We start from the raw sequence: 14070 nt of genomic DNA, 5'->3' as shown, positions 1-14070 counted from the left end.
GCTGCATCGCCCTGTCTTCCCCCGGGGAGGAGGAGACTGGCACTCGGCCGAAACACACACACCAGGAGAACCAGCAACGTGGGACACAGGTGGTGGCCCCCACCCTCGGTCAGCCGCAGACTTGAGCTCTGGTGGGATATGGTGCCAATTACTCGAGCTTTGGGGCATCTGTTTCATTTTGGCTCTTCTTGGATGTGAGGGCACAAACCACTTAAGCTTTCTGGGCTGTTTCGTCATCAAACGTATGGGGACGTGAGACCATTCCAGGCACGGCTGTCGGGTCACCGTGAGGGTCACGTGAGAGCACACTCGGAAAAAGTGCCCGCAGATGGGGGCTCAGCAACAGCCACCTCCCTTTGCCCCCGCCCCCACTCCCAGCATCACTGGCAGAGACGTGCAAGGTGGAAGCTGGGGGCCGCAGCCAGGGACGTGTAAAACCGTAGAAGCACAGGTGGAGGTGGGGGAGGGTGTCCCACGAGATTGGACATGCTGTGGCCCTGAGCAGTCTGTACAAGTGAGGTTTAGGAGTTCAACCTGACCCTGGCCGGCTAGCTGAGCAGAGAGCTGGTTAGAGCATCATCCCGATACGCCAAGGTTCTGGGTTCGATCCCGGGTGAGGGCGCACACAAGCAACCAATGAGTGCATAAGCAAGTGAAACTACAAATCGATGCTTCCTCTTTCCTTTCCTCTAAAATCAATTAAAAAAAAAAAACCATTCGACCTCAGCCATCTGCCTTAGCACTGGAAGAGGAGAAAGCAGGGGCAGGATGCATGGAGGGCTAGGTCTTGGTGGGAGTCTCTTCACGACACGAAGTCCTGGGGTTGGGGGGAGGACAGAGAACCATCCTCTGGTGTCACGCCACACCCCCTTCTGCTGGAGCTCTCGTCACCGCGTGCCCCATCAGAGCGGTCCGGGGCAGCCGCCACCTTCCTGAGTCCTGAGCGCCTGGCTCTGAGCTCGGGGCACACGGCACGGCCTCGAGAAGTGTGTTGAGTGGGGGCCGAGGGAGGCACCCAGCAGCACTCCCTGTGCCCACAACCGTGTTGTGGGTGGTGCCCTCTGATACCACGAGTAGCCTGGAGCCGGTGTGACCGAGGACGGCACTCGGAACTGCACGGAGCGCTCGTTCACGCAAACAGCCCCATCAGACAGCACGGCCTCCGCCCGGGCCTCAGCTGGCCTCCCCCTCGCGGGCACAGGGCGGAGGGAGGCCAGGCGACGCCCAGGCCCGTGTGGCCTGGGGGTAGCCCAGTGCAGAGGGGGCTAAACATAGGACTTGGCACAGACCTTGGCTGAGCCTGGATTCTAGACAAGGGATGATCACCCAGACACACAAAATATAAGTTATTTATTTGGTCACAGAATCTGGGGTCTGCCCCTACATGGGGCTGACATCAGGGACAGGAGGCAGGGGCGGCGGCAGCGGCCCAGTCACTGCCTGGCCTCCCACCGACCCTGGTGGCACCAGGAAGGCCCAGAGGGAGGGCCGAGGGCTGAGCTCCGCGGGAACCTCCTGTGACCCTCGAACTCCAGTGCTGGGGAGGAGCCCCGCTGGGGTCCGAGCACAGCCAGCAGGCCACCCGTTCTCCGGGTCACCACCTGGCCGCTGGGCTGCTGGGCAGGCAGCTGCCACAGGCCGGGTCCAGCTGGGGGTCGGAGCGCTGTGGGGTGTCTCATCTCCTCCATCTGTGCAGAAGGGGAGGGGACAGGATGGGGGTCCTCCGCGGGAAAAGGAGGCTGCCATGTGGCCCCAGGGGCCCCCTACGGGCCTGTGGTTTCCCTCAGCCAACCAGGGCCTGGCTACTGCCTCACCACGGCCTCAGGCTGGGGCCCAGCCCCCTGGGGAGCCCGCCAAGGCTGTCCCATGACAGACGGTGACAGTCCCGTACAGGTGCACAGTGCCTCAGGTCCCAAGGTGCGTCACCTCCTAGCTTTGAGCTTCCTGCCTACTGAAGTGTAACGACCCCCGAGACAGGTTAACCGGGCTGTCCCAGACGGCACAGTGAAGGCAGAACCCGGATCTGTACTGGGTCTTGGGACCTCCGGGTGCAGCACTAACAACAAACTCCCGCCTGGCACGGCAGCAACCCTGGGCCCGCCCTCGGGAGAGGGCCCTCAGCACTGGCGGGGGCTGCCACAGCGCCTGCCATTGCCACCGCCCTCCCACAGCCTGCTGAGAACCTGGCTCCGCACACCCTCCCGGGGCAGTCTGGGGCCCTGGCGAGCCCCCGGAATTCTACACAGGGCAAGTCACCAGGAGCGGCCCCTGCAAAGGGCAGCAGAGCCAAGCACACCAACCGCCACTTTCCCCAACTCACATCCGGAGGCACTTGTCCTTCCCCCCGCTTGCCACGCGCTGGCCATCTGGGCTCCAGTCGACAGCGTACACCTGAACCGGGGCAACAAGGAGGGTGAGGGAGAAGGGCCCGGCTTCGGCCCCACGCCCACCCCAGGGCCCCACGGGCGGCGGCCATACCTCATCCGCGTGGCCGGGCAAGTCGGCGGCCAGCTTCTGGGCCTTCACGTCCCACACCTTCAGGGTGCTGTCGCTGCTGCCGCTGACCAGCAGCCGGCTGTCGGCCGACCACGCAATCTGGTACACGGCAGCCACGTGGCCGCGCAGGGAAGCCAGGTACCTGGGCGGAGGGAGGAGGTGACGATGAAGATCCTCCGACACATCCGAAGGGTCCCTCCGCGCCCACAGCAGCGGTCTCCGACCCTGGCTGCGGGTCAGAATCACCTGGGAACTTGTACAAAATGCCCCTGCCTGGCCCCAGCCCAGGACAACGGAATCATCACTGCCCGGTATGCGTCTGCAAAACTTCTCTGAGTTGTTTTTAAGGTGCCTCTTGCCAGGACTCCACGCCAATTCTGCTTTGCACGCCCGAGAATCCCACCTGCTCAGCAGCCCACCTGCCCGACATCCCCCCCATATGAGGTGGCTTGCCGACAGGAGGCACGGAGCAGCACGTGGCCAGACCACCTGATCCGTGCGGACTGGCCGTGACTACTGGGACAAGTCATCGGGCATCTGTGACATGCAGCCGCCGGACCTTAGAAAGAAACTGAATGGACACGCGGTGCCAGGGCTGCCCTTGCTCCTCCGTGCCCCCGCCTCCCTCCAACCTGACCCCCGCCGAGGGCGCTGGGACTCAGCACACCAGGGCTTCTCAGACCGAGTGCCCAGCAGAGCCACCTGGCCATCTTATTAAACTGCAGACTCTGTGGTTACCCTCCATAAATTGACAATAAGTGTCGGTGAGGATGCGGAGAAGGGGGAACCCTTGTGCACGGTCGGTGGGAATGTGAATTGGCGTAGACACTGTGGAAAGTAATATGGGCGTTCCTCCAAAAAAAAAAAAAAAAAAAAAAAAAACAACTAAAAAATAAAACTACCAGATGACCCAGCATTTCCACTTCTGGATATTTATCCCAAGAGATCCAAAACACTAATTCGAAAAGAATACGCATCTCCGTGTTCACTGCAGCGTTAGTTACGGCAGCCAGACTATGGAAGTGACCCAGGCGTCCGCCAACAGGCAAATGGGTAAAGAAAATGCAGCACAAGACACAGCGGAATATTCCTCAGCCACGCGAAAGAAGGTCACAGACCTTGCCACCTGTGACCGCACAGAGGGGCCTCGAGGGCGTGGTGCTAAGTGAACTGAGTCACCCAGAGAAAGATAAACCATCTGATTTCACTTACATGTGGAATCTAAAAATCAAAACAAATGCACAAACGCAATAAACACAAACTCCTCTATCCAGAGACTAAGTTGATGGTCGCCAAACTGAAGGCAGGTTGGAGGGAAGGGTGAAGGGATTAAGAAGTTCAAATCAGCCCTGGCTGGTATAGCTCAGTGGATTGAGCGCGGGCCTGTGAATCAGAAGGTTGCTGGTTCGAATCCCAGTCAGGGCACATGCCCAGGTTGTGGGCCAGGTCCCCCAGTAGGGGGCGTGTGAGACACAGCCACACACTGATGTTTCTCTTCCTCTATCCTTCCCTTCCCCTCTCTATAAAAGTAAAAATAAATAGGATTAAAACAAAAGTTCAGATCGGTCATCACCGAACAGTCACGGGGAGGTCAAGTACAGTCCTGGGAACAGAGTCACCGCCACTGTGATCACCACGTGCGGGGCCAGCCTGGCGCCAGCCTCACCGGGCGGTCACTTCGTCAGGTGTCTAAATGTCCAGTCACTCTGCTGGGCACCTGAAACTAATACTGCAGGTCGACTGTGATTGGGAAATAATTAAAAAAAATTCCTAAGGGTGGATTGTGATTCACAAGCTCTGGGTAGGTCCCAGGGTTCTGATTTCTATCAAACCCCCAGGTGCTGCTGCCGCCGCCCGCCTGCAAACCACACTTGGAGGAAGGCCAGCGTTAAGGTGGCCTCTGCTTAGATGTGAGATGAACTAGCGTTCTCAGTGCCCACTCAGCGCTGCTGCTAAATATACCCTCTCGCCCCGGCTGGTGTGGCTCAGTGCATTGAGTACTGTCTATGAACCAAAGGGTCGCCAGTTCAATTCCCAGTCACGGCACATGCCTGGGTTATGGGCCAGGTCCCCAGTAGGGGGCGCACAAGAGGCAACCACACATTGATGTTTCTCTCCCTCTCTTATTCTCTTCCCCTCTGTCTAAAAATAAAATAAAATCTTTAAAATAAGTAAATAAATATACCACCTCATTCAAGGTTTCTTATTGCCAAAGAGGAAACAGAGGCTCAGGAAACCCAATACTCGCCAAGGCCACACAGCTAGTAAACGGCAGAGCCATGCTCCTTCCAGAGCGACAGTGGCCTCTTCTCCCCGCCCCATGCGCCCACTCACTTGCCCGTCCGGCCATCCCACAGCTTGATGGACTTGTCGAAGGAGGCGCTGGCGACCACGCGCGAGTCCGGGGAGAAGAGCACCTGGTTGATGAGGGCCTGGTGTCCCGTCATCCGAGCGAGGGGCTTCTTGTCCTCTGCTGGGGACCACAGGAATAAGGTGAAGTCGTCCGAGCCAGACACCAGCCTCTCTGGGCCCTGGCCCTGGGGGAGGCAGAGAGCGCACGGCGTTGGGTTTGGTCTCGGGCGGGCGAGTCCGGCCTCGGCTGCCAACTCCAGCGACGAGGCTGGGCCAGCTGCTCACACACACGAGTTACTCACACGGACCGTGTGAACGCAGGACAACTTCTAAGACGAGTGATCACATGGAACAGCAGGGGCCAGGATGGTGCACCACGAAGGGGAAGGGTTTCTCAGCCCGGGGTCTGGGCTACTCAGTGATAGGGGCCCGTTCTGAGAAACTCAGCATTTGGCGACAGTGGCGCTGTGTGCACGTCAGTCACAGAGGGCACCCCCAGGACCTGGGTGGCACAGCCTCCCACACGGCAAGGTCGTGTGGCACAGCCTATGGCTCCGAGGCGAGAGGCCTGCACGGCGTGTCACCGCACAAAGCCACCCGAGAGTGAATCAAGCACTCGAGAAAACGGTGCACAGACACGCAACACACGTGAGGCCACTGCACGGGGCACACTGTTCACAGCGAGCTTTTTTTTCTTTTTCTTTTTTTCCCTCATACTGTACAACCCCCTTCAGTGCTCACAGCCCACGGATAAGGAGGCTGGGCAATGGTTCGAGGTTGTGATTTACTCTGGCATGGGCACACTATGAGAGGCCCACGGGGAGGGCCCGCCATAAATCCACTACCATGCTCCGCAGCGAGCTTTCTGTCAGTGTCAGGAGTGCCCCCGGAGAACAATGATGCATCGTGACGGGGCGTCAGGCCGGCTACATGCCTGGTCGACGGGCATTTTTCATCATCGTCCTAGGGGGTCACTGCTAGGTGTGTGGCCCACCGCTGACCGAAACGTCACCACGTAGCACAGCGTACACAGCATACACACACATGCAAGCATGTATACATATGAGGAAGGAGAAACAAGACACTCGTGGCACCAGATGCCTCCAGAGGGAACGATCAGACATGTGATGGAGGTGAGAGGTCATCCACTATCCACCCTTTGGTGTTCTCTGAACCTCAGACCACATGAATGTGTTACTTAAACAAGATCAAAGAGAGGTACCTTGGGAACCAGATATAGAGAAGCAATAAAACCAAAATGAAATACAGCGACCCCCGGCACGTTAGAATCTCAGGAGTATAAACCAGGGTTTGCAAGAACAACTGTCCAGAAAAGGCACTTTCTGAGGCGGGGCTGGAGGCAGAGCGGGCTGAGCGCCCGCAGGGCCGGGGGACGGGGAGACCGTGAGAGGGCAGGGCAGGAGGAGCCGGCGCGTACTCACCCGCACCAGGTTGTACCGGCTCAGGGCCCTCTCCTTCAACTCCTGCACTGTGGCCGCGCACCGAAGGGGGAGAGAAGGAGACGAGAAACAAGGCTGGTCAGAACATCCGACACGAACAGCAGACAGACACCCTGGCCCAGGTCCGACTCTCACGTGTTAAGCCAGAGCACTGGCTCTTCACCAAGCAACTCCCTCCCCTCCCCCCCGTTCACTCACAGGACCCCTGGACGTCCTGGGGGTTCACCGAGGCCTCGGCTGGCTCAAAGGCCCCTGTGCGCAGGGCGTAGTCCGTGCTGAGGGCCATGGTGTTCACCCAGTGGCCGTGGCCCTGCAGCGTCCGGCACAGCACGCCCTAGGGCAGAAGGAGACGCGTCAGATGCACACACACCACTCTCGACCCTGGGGAACCCGCGCCCTGAGATCGGTCCCAGGAGACTCAGGACCAGGACTCTCATTCAGTGTGATCCTCATCACACCACCCTCGTGGCCTCGTGTCTCGCCTCATTTGTAAAAACAGGGCACGCGCTCAGAGCAATGTTTCCGAAGATCTGTTTTCCGGACGGAAGTACATCCCAAAACCAAGGCTGCAGGCAGGTGAGTTTGGGGTGTGGCAGGCTCAGCAAAGGGAGCTAAAGAGGCTGCTGCAGCAGGGACTTCCAGAGCCCACCAACGCTAATGGACAGCGGAGCCTCCCCAAAGAGCAGCACCCCCGTTCCCCATGTGCCTCCCGGACCTGACTCCCCGACCACGCCCCGGAAACACGGATCAATGCGCCCTCTAGCGCCGGCCTCCCCAGACCGGCCTCCCGACACCCCCAGCACTTACGTCGCGAGCCCTCCAGACTTTGAGGGTACGGTCCTGCGAGGCGGAGTAGAGCAGCCCGTCTCCTCCCCACCGGAGACAGGTGACCGACTGGGTGTGCCCCGTGAGGATGCGCTCACAGCGGCCCAAGGTTGTATCCCAGACCCGCACGCTGCCGTCCTTGGAGCTGCTGGCCACGTAGCGGCACTCGGGGTTCCTGGGGTGGGGGAGGGAGAACGTGACCTCGCTTCCGGCCCGGCAATGCCTGTCTTCCCGTGGCACCCCCCCCCGCCCCCGCCATCGCCACTTCAGGAGTCAGGGACGATGTCTAGGTAGCTTCCTGACCTCAAGATCCAGCTGCACCTCCAGGCGGCTCTCGGGCCCTGTGATGAACAGCGGCCCCAGCCCCAGCAGCGACGCAGGTGCGGAAGACCACCCCGCTTCCTGCCTCACGGTCACTGTCAGACCGCCCACCGTGTCCCCGCGGTATTAAGTGGTGTGGGGGACGGCCCTGAACCCCTTGTTCCTCATCTCCCCACAGCTGTCTGTGTCTCTTACGTGTGGAGCGGCTCCCAGCTCAGGCCCGTGACCCACTTGCTGTGGCCCGTGAGGGTCCTGCCCACCTGCTTCCCTGTGCTCGGGTCCCACAGGAGAACCTGGAAGACAGATGTGCAGGGAGTAACCCTCCCCAACCTTCCCCTGCCCCGCCCACCCTCCCGAAGACCCAGAACCTGGCTCTGACCCGGCTCCACGAAGGCAACCCCGGAGTCCCTGTCCATCACCCGGCCCGCCACCTACCTGGCCGTTCTTGCAGCCCGAAGCCAGCTTCTTGCCGTCCGGAGACCAGGCTATGCTGAGGACCCAGTGTCTGTGTCCTGAGAAGAAAGGGGAGGGAGAAAGGAGGAATGTCTGTTTGTTTAAGATTTATTTATGTTTAGAGAGGGAAGGGAGGGAGAAAGAGAGAGAGAGAGAAACATCAATGTGCGGTTGCTGGGGGCCGTGGCCTGCAACCCAGGCATGTGCCCTGGCTGGGAATCGAACCTGCGATGCTTTGGTTTGCAGCCCGCGCTCAATCCACTGAGCCACACCAGCCAGGGGTGGAACGTCTGTTTTTATCTGATTCCTAGCAGTGCCTGGCTCACCGAGAGCAGCCCTAAACCAGCGGCTGAGCAAACGAACAATCGAACAAAAGGAGAGATGAGGCTTCCGAGGCAGAGGGAGCCCACGTGCCAAAGCCACGCATCTTGCTGCGCCGCTAACACCGCCTCTTTCTAACAATCCCTCACCTGGCACGTGGCACAAAGTGTTTTCTGTCAGTCCTTGAAATCTCACAGCAGCTCTAAGAAGCCGAGCAAGAATTATCGCCTCCAATTTCGAGAGGAGAAAGCAGAATCTGAGAAAGGGAGGAGGCACCCTCCACACAAGGTCCCTGCCCAGTGAATGCGTGGTCTCCAGGCCAGGCACCCTCTAGGGACCCCAAAAGCAAGTCCTCGGGCCACACCCCAGACCAAGAGACGGGACCCGGCAGTCTGGGCAGGTTAACAAGCCCCCCAGGTGATCCTGATGCACGTGTAAATGTGAGAGCCACTATGGCAGAGGCTGCATTTAAGCCAGGCTCTCCTTGCGACTAGCCAGTCAGTCCCTTCCCACAACCCCGAGCTCCCGCTTGGGTCCGGTCTGCTTGTTCACAAGTGGCTGGCCGGGCTCAGGAGGACGGTCTCTGCCTAGGGACAGGCAGTGAGAACACAGGTGGGAAGGAGTCAGAACCTGCTCCGGGCCTCCCCACGCATTAAAGCACCGAGTGAATCCCCTGCCCACCATTAAGACTCCCTAAGCGGCTAACTGCACACTGACCCTGGCACGTGAAATGCGGCGTCTCCGTGCTGAGGTCCCAGAAGCGCACCGTGGTGTCTCCAGAGCCGCTGGCCAGGTACCTGTGGAGGAAGAGACGCTGCCTGACCTCTGCAGTGGGGACACGGGGTGGGGCTCACCCCAAAACACTGCCTGCTGTCTTTCAACTGTCTTCTGAGAATAGAATCTGGGACTGAACTATTCTCTCTCCCCTGAAAAGGAGAAGCGTAACATGGATGCGATCTGGGAGAACACCTAGGAAGCAGTGTCTCTTTTCTTCCTTCCTAAAAGGAGTGGCCACAGCTGTAACCAGAGGTAAAGCTTCTCATCATCCCCAGAGGGCTGTGAAAAGCAGAGGAACCCCGTTTCTGCCCTGACTGGTGTAGCTCGCTGGTTTGGGTATCACCCCACAAACCGAAAGGCTGCTGGATTGATTCCTGATCAGGGCACATGCTTGGGTTGGGGGGGCCAGGTCCCCTGTTTGAGGGCGTGAGAAAGGCAGCCAATAAATGCTTCTCTCCCTCCCTTCCCCTTTCTCTAAAAATACATAAAGAAAATCTAAAAACAACAAAACAAAACAACCACCCAGTTGGGTGGCTTGCCCAGGACACACGGCTTGAAGGGGCAGAGCTGAACTTGCAGCTCAGATCTCCTGAGATCAAGTGCAGGAAGGACTCTTGCAAGGCAGGCACCCTTGGCCTTCGAGGACTGAACCTCACTGGGGAAGTCCCTTACTTGCCACCTGAGCCAAGGGCCTGGGTCCCACGGATCATAATTTGGACCCCCACACTCCCCTCCACGATCCCGCAGATGTTCTTACTTTCCCGTGGGGCTGAAGGCCACAGAGATGACCGCCTCGCTGTGACCTTCCAAGGAGCTGGTGCAGCGGGTCACCGCGCGGACCTTGAAGATAGCCTGTGGCTGGTAAATGATGTCCAGAACCTTTTCTGTCTCCACCGCCTGCAACTCCAGCGTCCTCCCCAACGAGGAGACAATCTCGGCATCGTGGACGTAGAAAGCCAGTGGCAGGGGATCCTCCTGGAGGGCAAGGGCAAAGGGCAACGCCCCCATCAGAGGCTGGGCAGGGGCGGCCCACACCAGGGAGGCTCCGCCCACTGAGCTGCGGGGAGGTCAAGCTTCCCTCTTTTCAGCCACACTGCTTGAGGTATGGGCCCCCCATCATTCCCCATGGAGGTAGACCTTTTTAATCCTCGAAGAGCAACTGTAAGATGCTTGCGCAGCACTTTAAAATCCTGTATCTGCAGCCTACCACAGCCCTGGGAGGCGGTCACTCATATTGATAGATGAAAAAAACCCTGAGGCTCTGAGCAACTAAGTAGCTCAACACCCTACCCTAACGACTAGTTCAGCTTCTTTGGCGTTCTTTAAAAAGAGCGGAGTCCAGGACTAGTATAGACCATTAGGCAGTGTTTTCCAACCCCCCACACCATGCTGTATAACGTGGTAAAAAGCATCCAAAAAACTGTTCGGAAACGCAGACTCCCCGCTTCACCCCGGGGGTCTGGTGTCAAAGTTTGGGGCGGAGTCCAAGTACAGCATTTTTAAGCACCTCCCACCCCTACTGAGGGCAACACTTTGAAACCATTGGCTTGGAAGTTAAAAGAGCAGGGCTTTGAGTTTGACACTTTTGGGTTCCGATTCCAAATCCAACATCGACTGCGTAGCACCGTGCGAATAACTTCATGCCGCCGGGCACGCTGTAACACGGGGATGATTAATCAGGGGCTGTGGCGAGGCGTCATTTGACAACGCTTGTGGACCGTGCCGGTCCGCGTGTAAAGCGCTCTCACATCGATGCATCATTCTGGCCCTCCCCCGGGGAAGTGGCACTCCAGGGACTCGCCCCGGGTGTAATGCCGGCTGCCGGCGAATGGTGGGGGCCCCTTCGGTCTCCTGATCCCCCGTGGGCCCGACCCGGGCGGCACCGGCCACCACTCACCTGGGCCAGCAGCGCGTTGCATATGAGCTGCAGCTTGTCCGGGGTGATGTCCACCGGCACGTCGAACGGGGATCCCAGCAGCTGCCCGCCCTCATCCTGGAACTGCACCAGCAGCCGCTGCACGTCGCGCGCCGCCGCCTCGTCCTGCGCCAACAAGCGCAGCAGGCGTCAGCCACTCGGCTGGGACGGAAGGGTCCCCGCTCCCGCCTCCCTCCCGCATCCTGGGCTCAGGGCCCCACAGCCCGGCCACCACGGCCCCGCCCGCACTCACGCACACCCACCGCCACCGCCGCCGCCATCCCGCGTCCCCACGTGGAGGAGAAAGACTCTGGGGGACAGAGCGCCGCCCCCGTGGTCGGGCGGTGCCCCACCCGGCGACATCGCCCTCTGCTGTTGCGGAGGGAAAGTGTCGCGCCGTGCCAGGCCTCCGACCTGGAAACCGACTCACCTAGGACCCACCTCCCGTGGGACAGCTCGCTGGCGCCGCGGGCGCGCTCTCCCAGAGCCTTGCGAGATGCAGACAGCCTCTTGTCTCTTCGGCGCGGGGATGCTCGCCCCACTTTACGGATGGGGAAATCGAGGTTCTGAGCGGTTGACTTCCGCGGAAATCACAGAAACGGCAGAAGACTGAACAGGCTCCAGGCAGCAGCGCTCTGTGGGGGATGACTTACAGAGCCCAGGGCTACTGGGCGGAAGGCAGAAATGATTTTTTTTTATTTGAAAAAGTGACTTTATTGTATTCGTATTACACATTTATTTAGAAACATTAGAATACATGAATAAAAAATAAAATAGAATAAAAAACCCTGTAATTGTACCCGCCTGGAAATGTCACTGTTTAAAAAAAAAGTAAATTTATTGGGGTGACATTGGTTACTAAGATTACGTAAGTTTCTAGTGTCCGTACGTTGCACTGTGCGCTCATCACCCAGAGTTCAGTTCCTTCCGTCTCCGTCACCGTATAGTTGACCTCCTTCACCCTCTTCAGCCTCCCCCACCCTCTTCCCCTTATCTGCCTTTTTAAAATGGATTAAATCGATTAAAAACATCGGATGACTACAAAAGCAGAAAATGCCTACGGTTCTGGACACCGTAAAGCAATAGCAAATAGTGACAATGATGGCGACGCGTGGAGCATGGTTCTCTGTGCTTTACACACGCCCCCTAGTGCTCCCAGCAGCCCCAGCCCCCCACATCACCAAGGGGGCGCCCCAAGCCGAGAGCGGAGAACAGGAGCGTTGTCCCCAGAAACCTGGGTGTTCCCTGTCTGCCCTCCTCTCCCCCGCCCCTCAGCCGCTCAGCCCCTCAGTCCGGGCAACTGCAGGCTCCGTTCTCTTGCTTCGCCACAGCCGAACTCGGCCCCGCGTCCCCGCGGTTTCCCACGCCCCCTCTTCACTTGCCTCCCCCATGCATTCTCCACACAGCATCCAGACTGTTGATTTCAAACCAAAAATCCGGTCTGATTCTCTCCCCACTAAACCCCTGCAGTGGTTCCCATGAAATCCAGGGAAAAATTCAAACCCCTTATGAGGGTCCATTCAGCCTTAATTATGACCCCTTCAGCCATTCCTCTCTTTACGATAAAATCTTCTGGCTTTCTCTTAGCTCTTCCAAGGCATGCATGGCCCTTCCTGCCTCAGTTCTTCCGCACATGCGGTTTTCTCTGTCTGGAGATGTTCTGTTCTGAACTGCGTCCCCCCAAACTCCCAATGCATATGCGGAAGCCCTGCCCTCCAGTGCGACTGTGTTTGGAGACAGGGCCCGTAAGAAAGTCCTGAAGGTTAAGGGAGGTCATAAGGACGGGGCCCTGATCCCGTAGGACTGGTGTCCCTTCGGGAAGAGGAAGAGACACCAGAGCTCACGCGCTCTGCACTCGCGCGGAGAAGCGGCCAGGTCAATGCACAGACAGAAGCCAGCTGTCTGCAAGCCGGGAAGAGGAGTCTCATCAGAAACCAACCCCGATGGCACCTTGGTCTTACACTTTTAGCTCCCAGAGCTGTGAGAAAGTAATTTCCCGATGTGTAAGCCACCCAGTCTGGTGTGTTACGGCAGCTCTAGTAAACTGATACAAGTTTCTCACTCTGCAGGCCGCTCCTTAAATAGTCATTCATTCATTCATTCACTCATTCAGCAAGTGCACTGAGCCTCACTGTCCAGCGGGCATCGCCCTAGGGGCTCCACGTCCATTAACTCCTTTAATGACTCAGGGAAACCTCCTCGAAAACGGTGCCGTGTCCCCTCTTACATGTCTTCAAAACACCCAGTTTTCCTCACATTTAAAGTGGCAGATTTGTGGCATTATTTTATTCGTTTATTCCACAAATACTGTTGAGCGCCTGCTACAGACCACACGCTATTAGAGGCGCTCCCTTGGGGGGTGTGAGCGAACGGAACAGACACAGGTCCTTGTCCTCACGAGTGTCCTTCACCGTTTTTGTGACGGTTCACAGTTCCTGGCGGGCAGCAGATGCTTCAGAAAGGCTTGTGGAGTGAACGATGGAGTCGGGCTTTGTATCTGGGACTCACTGGACCTAAAGCCACAGGAGTGGCAGAATCCTTTGTCATTATTACCTCTTTGCTACAGAGACCTGGCCCCACAAAGGGGCCCAGGATTGGGGACACCGTGAGCTCAGGGAACACATCCAACCATCCTTTCTTTTACAACTGACACTGGACGAACACGCATCAGGGATGGACCTTGTGTCCAGCAGGGCAGCAGAACTCGTCCAAAGTCATAGCTGGGTGTTCAAGGTCACGGAGCCAGGAGCAGGACCTAGTGCGGATAATCCTCCTTTGCCTTTCCTTCAGCGTCCTTCTCAGCCCGGGTCGGCTAAGTCTGAAGGTGCACAGGCAGGGGGCGCAATGGTGGTAAGTGAACCAAAGCCTCCGCATGCGGACACCGGTCATTCATCTGTGTGTCCAGTCAGGAAGCCCGCACTGGGCACCGACCTCGCCGGGATCTGCCCAGGGGAAGTCCAACCGCATGAGATGCTACGCTCGCCCTCGGAGAGGAGACTCAGAGCCCAGGCTTGGAGGCACTGAAGTTCGAGAGAGTTCTGAGTCCAGCTGGGAACAACCCCTCACATTAGCACTCAGCCCCCAGTCGGATGGGGAGCAACAAGTCCTGCCCCACCCCGGGGGGTCCTCCCCAGGGGTGGGCACACAGTT

At 58.3% G+C, this 14070-nt stretch overlaps 1 protein-coding gene and 1 non-coding gene across 4 annotated transcripts; both read right to left on the bottom strand.

The window, feature by feature from the left end:
• Positions 1–1321: 1321 nt before the first annotated feature.
• On the bottom strand, positions 1322–11223 carry NLE1 (notchless homolog 1). 3 transcript variants are annotated; one of them, XM_028519912.2, is made up of 13 exons: positions 11184–11223; positions 10903–11046; positions 9763–9980; positions 8946–9025; positions 7890–7966; positions 7650–7747; positions 7116–7308; positions 6507–6642; positions 6291–6337; positions 4831–5033; positions 2479–2638; positions 2321–2391; positions 1322–1688 (listed from the first exon to the last, which is right to left on the bottom strand). In XM_028519912.2, exons 1-13 carry the CDS (start codon positions 11199–11201, stop codon positions 1676–1678), a joined length of 1458 nt encoding a protein of 485 aa, XP_028375713.1. In that variant the 5' UTR covers positions 11202–11223; the 3' UTR covers positions 1322–1675. The 3 variants fall into 3 exon arrangements, with proteins under 3 accessions (XP_028375713.1, XP_035889960.1, XP_035889958.1); XM_036034067.1 differs by having other exon boundaries at positions 9846–9980; XM_036034065.1 differs by having other exon boundaries at positions 11178–11203.
• On the bottom strand, positions 5563–5698 carry LOC114504407. Its single transcript, XR_003685180.1, has one exon. It is a non-coding gene; the product is annotated as a small nucleolar RNA SNORA42/SNORA80 family (small nucleolar RNA).
• Positions 11224–14070: the final 2847 nt, after the last annotated feature.

This window comes from Phyllostomus discolor, chromosome 8, assembly GCF_004126475.2.
Source record: "Phyllostomus discolor isolate MPI-MPIP mPhyDis1 chromosome 8, mPhyDis1.pri.v3, whole genome shotgun sequence".
Classification (NCBI taxonomy): domain Eukaryota; kingdom Metazoa; phylum Chordata; class Mammalia; order Chiroptera; family Phyllostomidae; genus Phyllostomus; species Phyllostomus discolor.
The sequence above is the reverse complement of the archived record's forward strand: the minus strand, read 5'-3'. Positions and strand labels throughout refer to the sequence as shown.

What these genes read in the sequence shown, in the direction of transcription:
- NLE1 (XM_036034065.1), bottom strand. Translation starts at nt 11,201, where the DNA reads ATGGCGGCGGCGGTGGCGGTGGGT. An exon ending in GCCGCATTTCACGTGCCAGG is followed by an intron (nt 7,967 to 8,945) that starts GTCAGTGTGCAG and finishes CTTTCTTCTCAG; the next exon opens with GACACAGACACTGGGTCCTC. An exon ending in CGGGCTGCAAGAACGGCCAG is followed by an intron (nt 7,748 to 7,889) that starts GTAGGTGGCGGG and finishes TCTGTCTTCCAG; the next exon opens with GTTCTCCTGTGGGACCCGAG.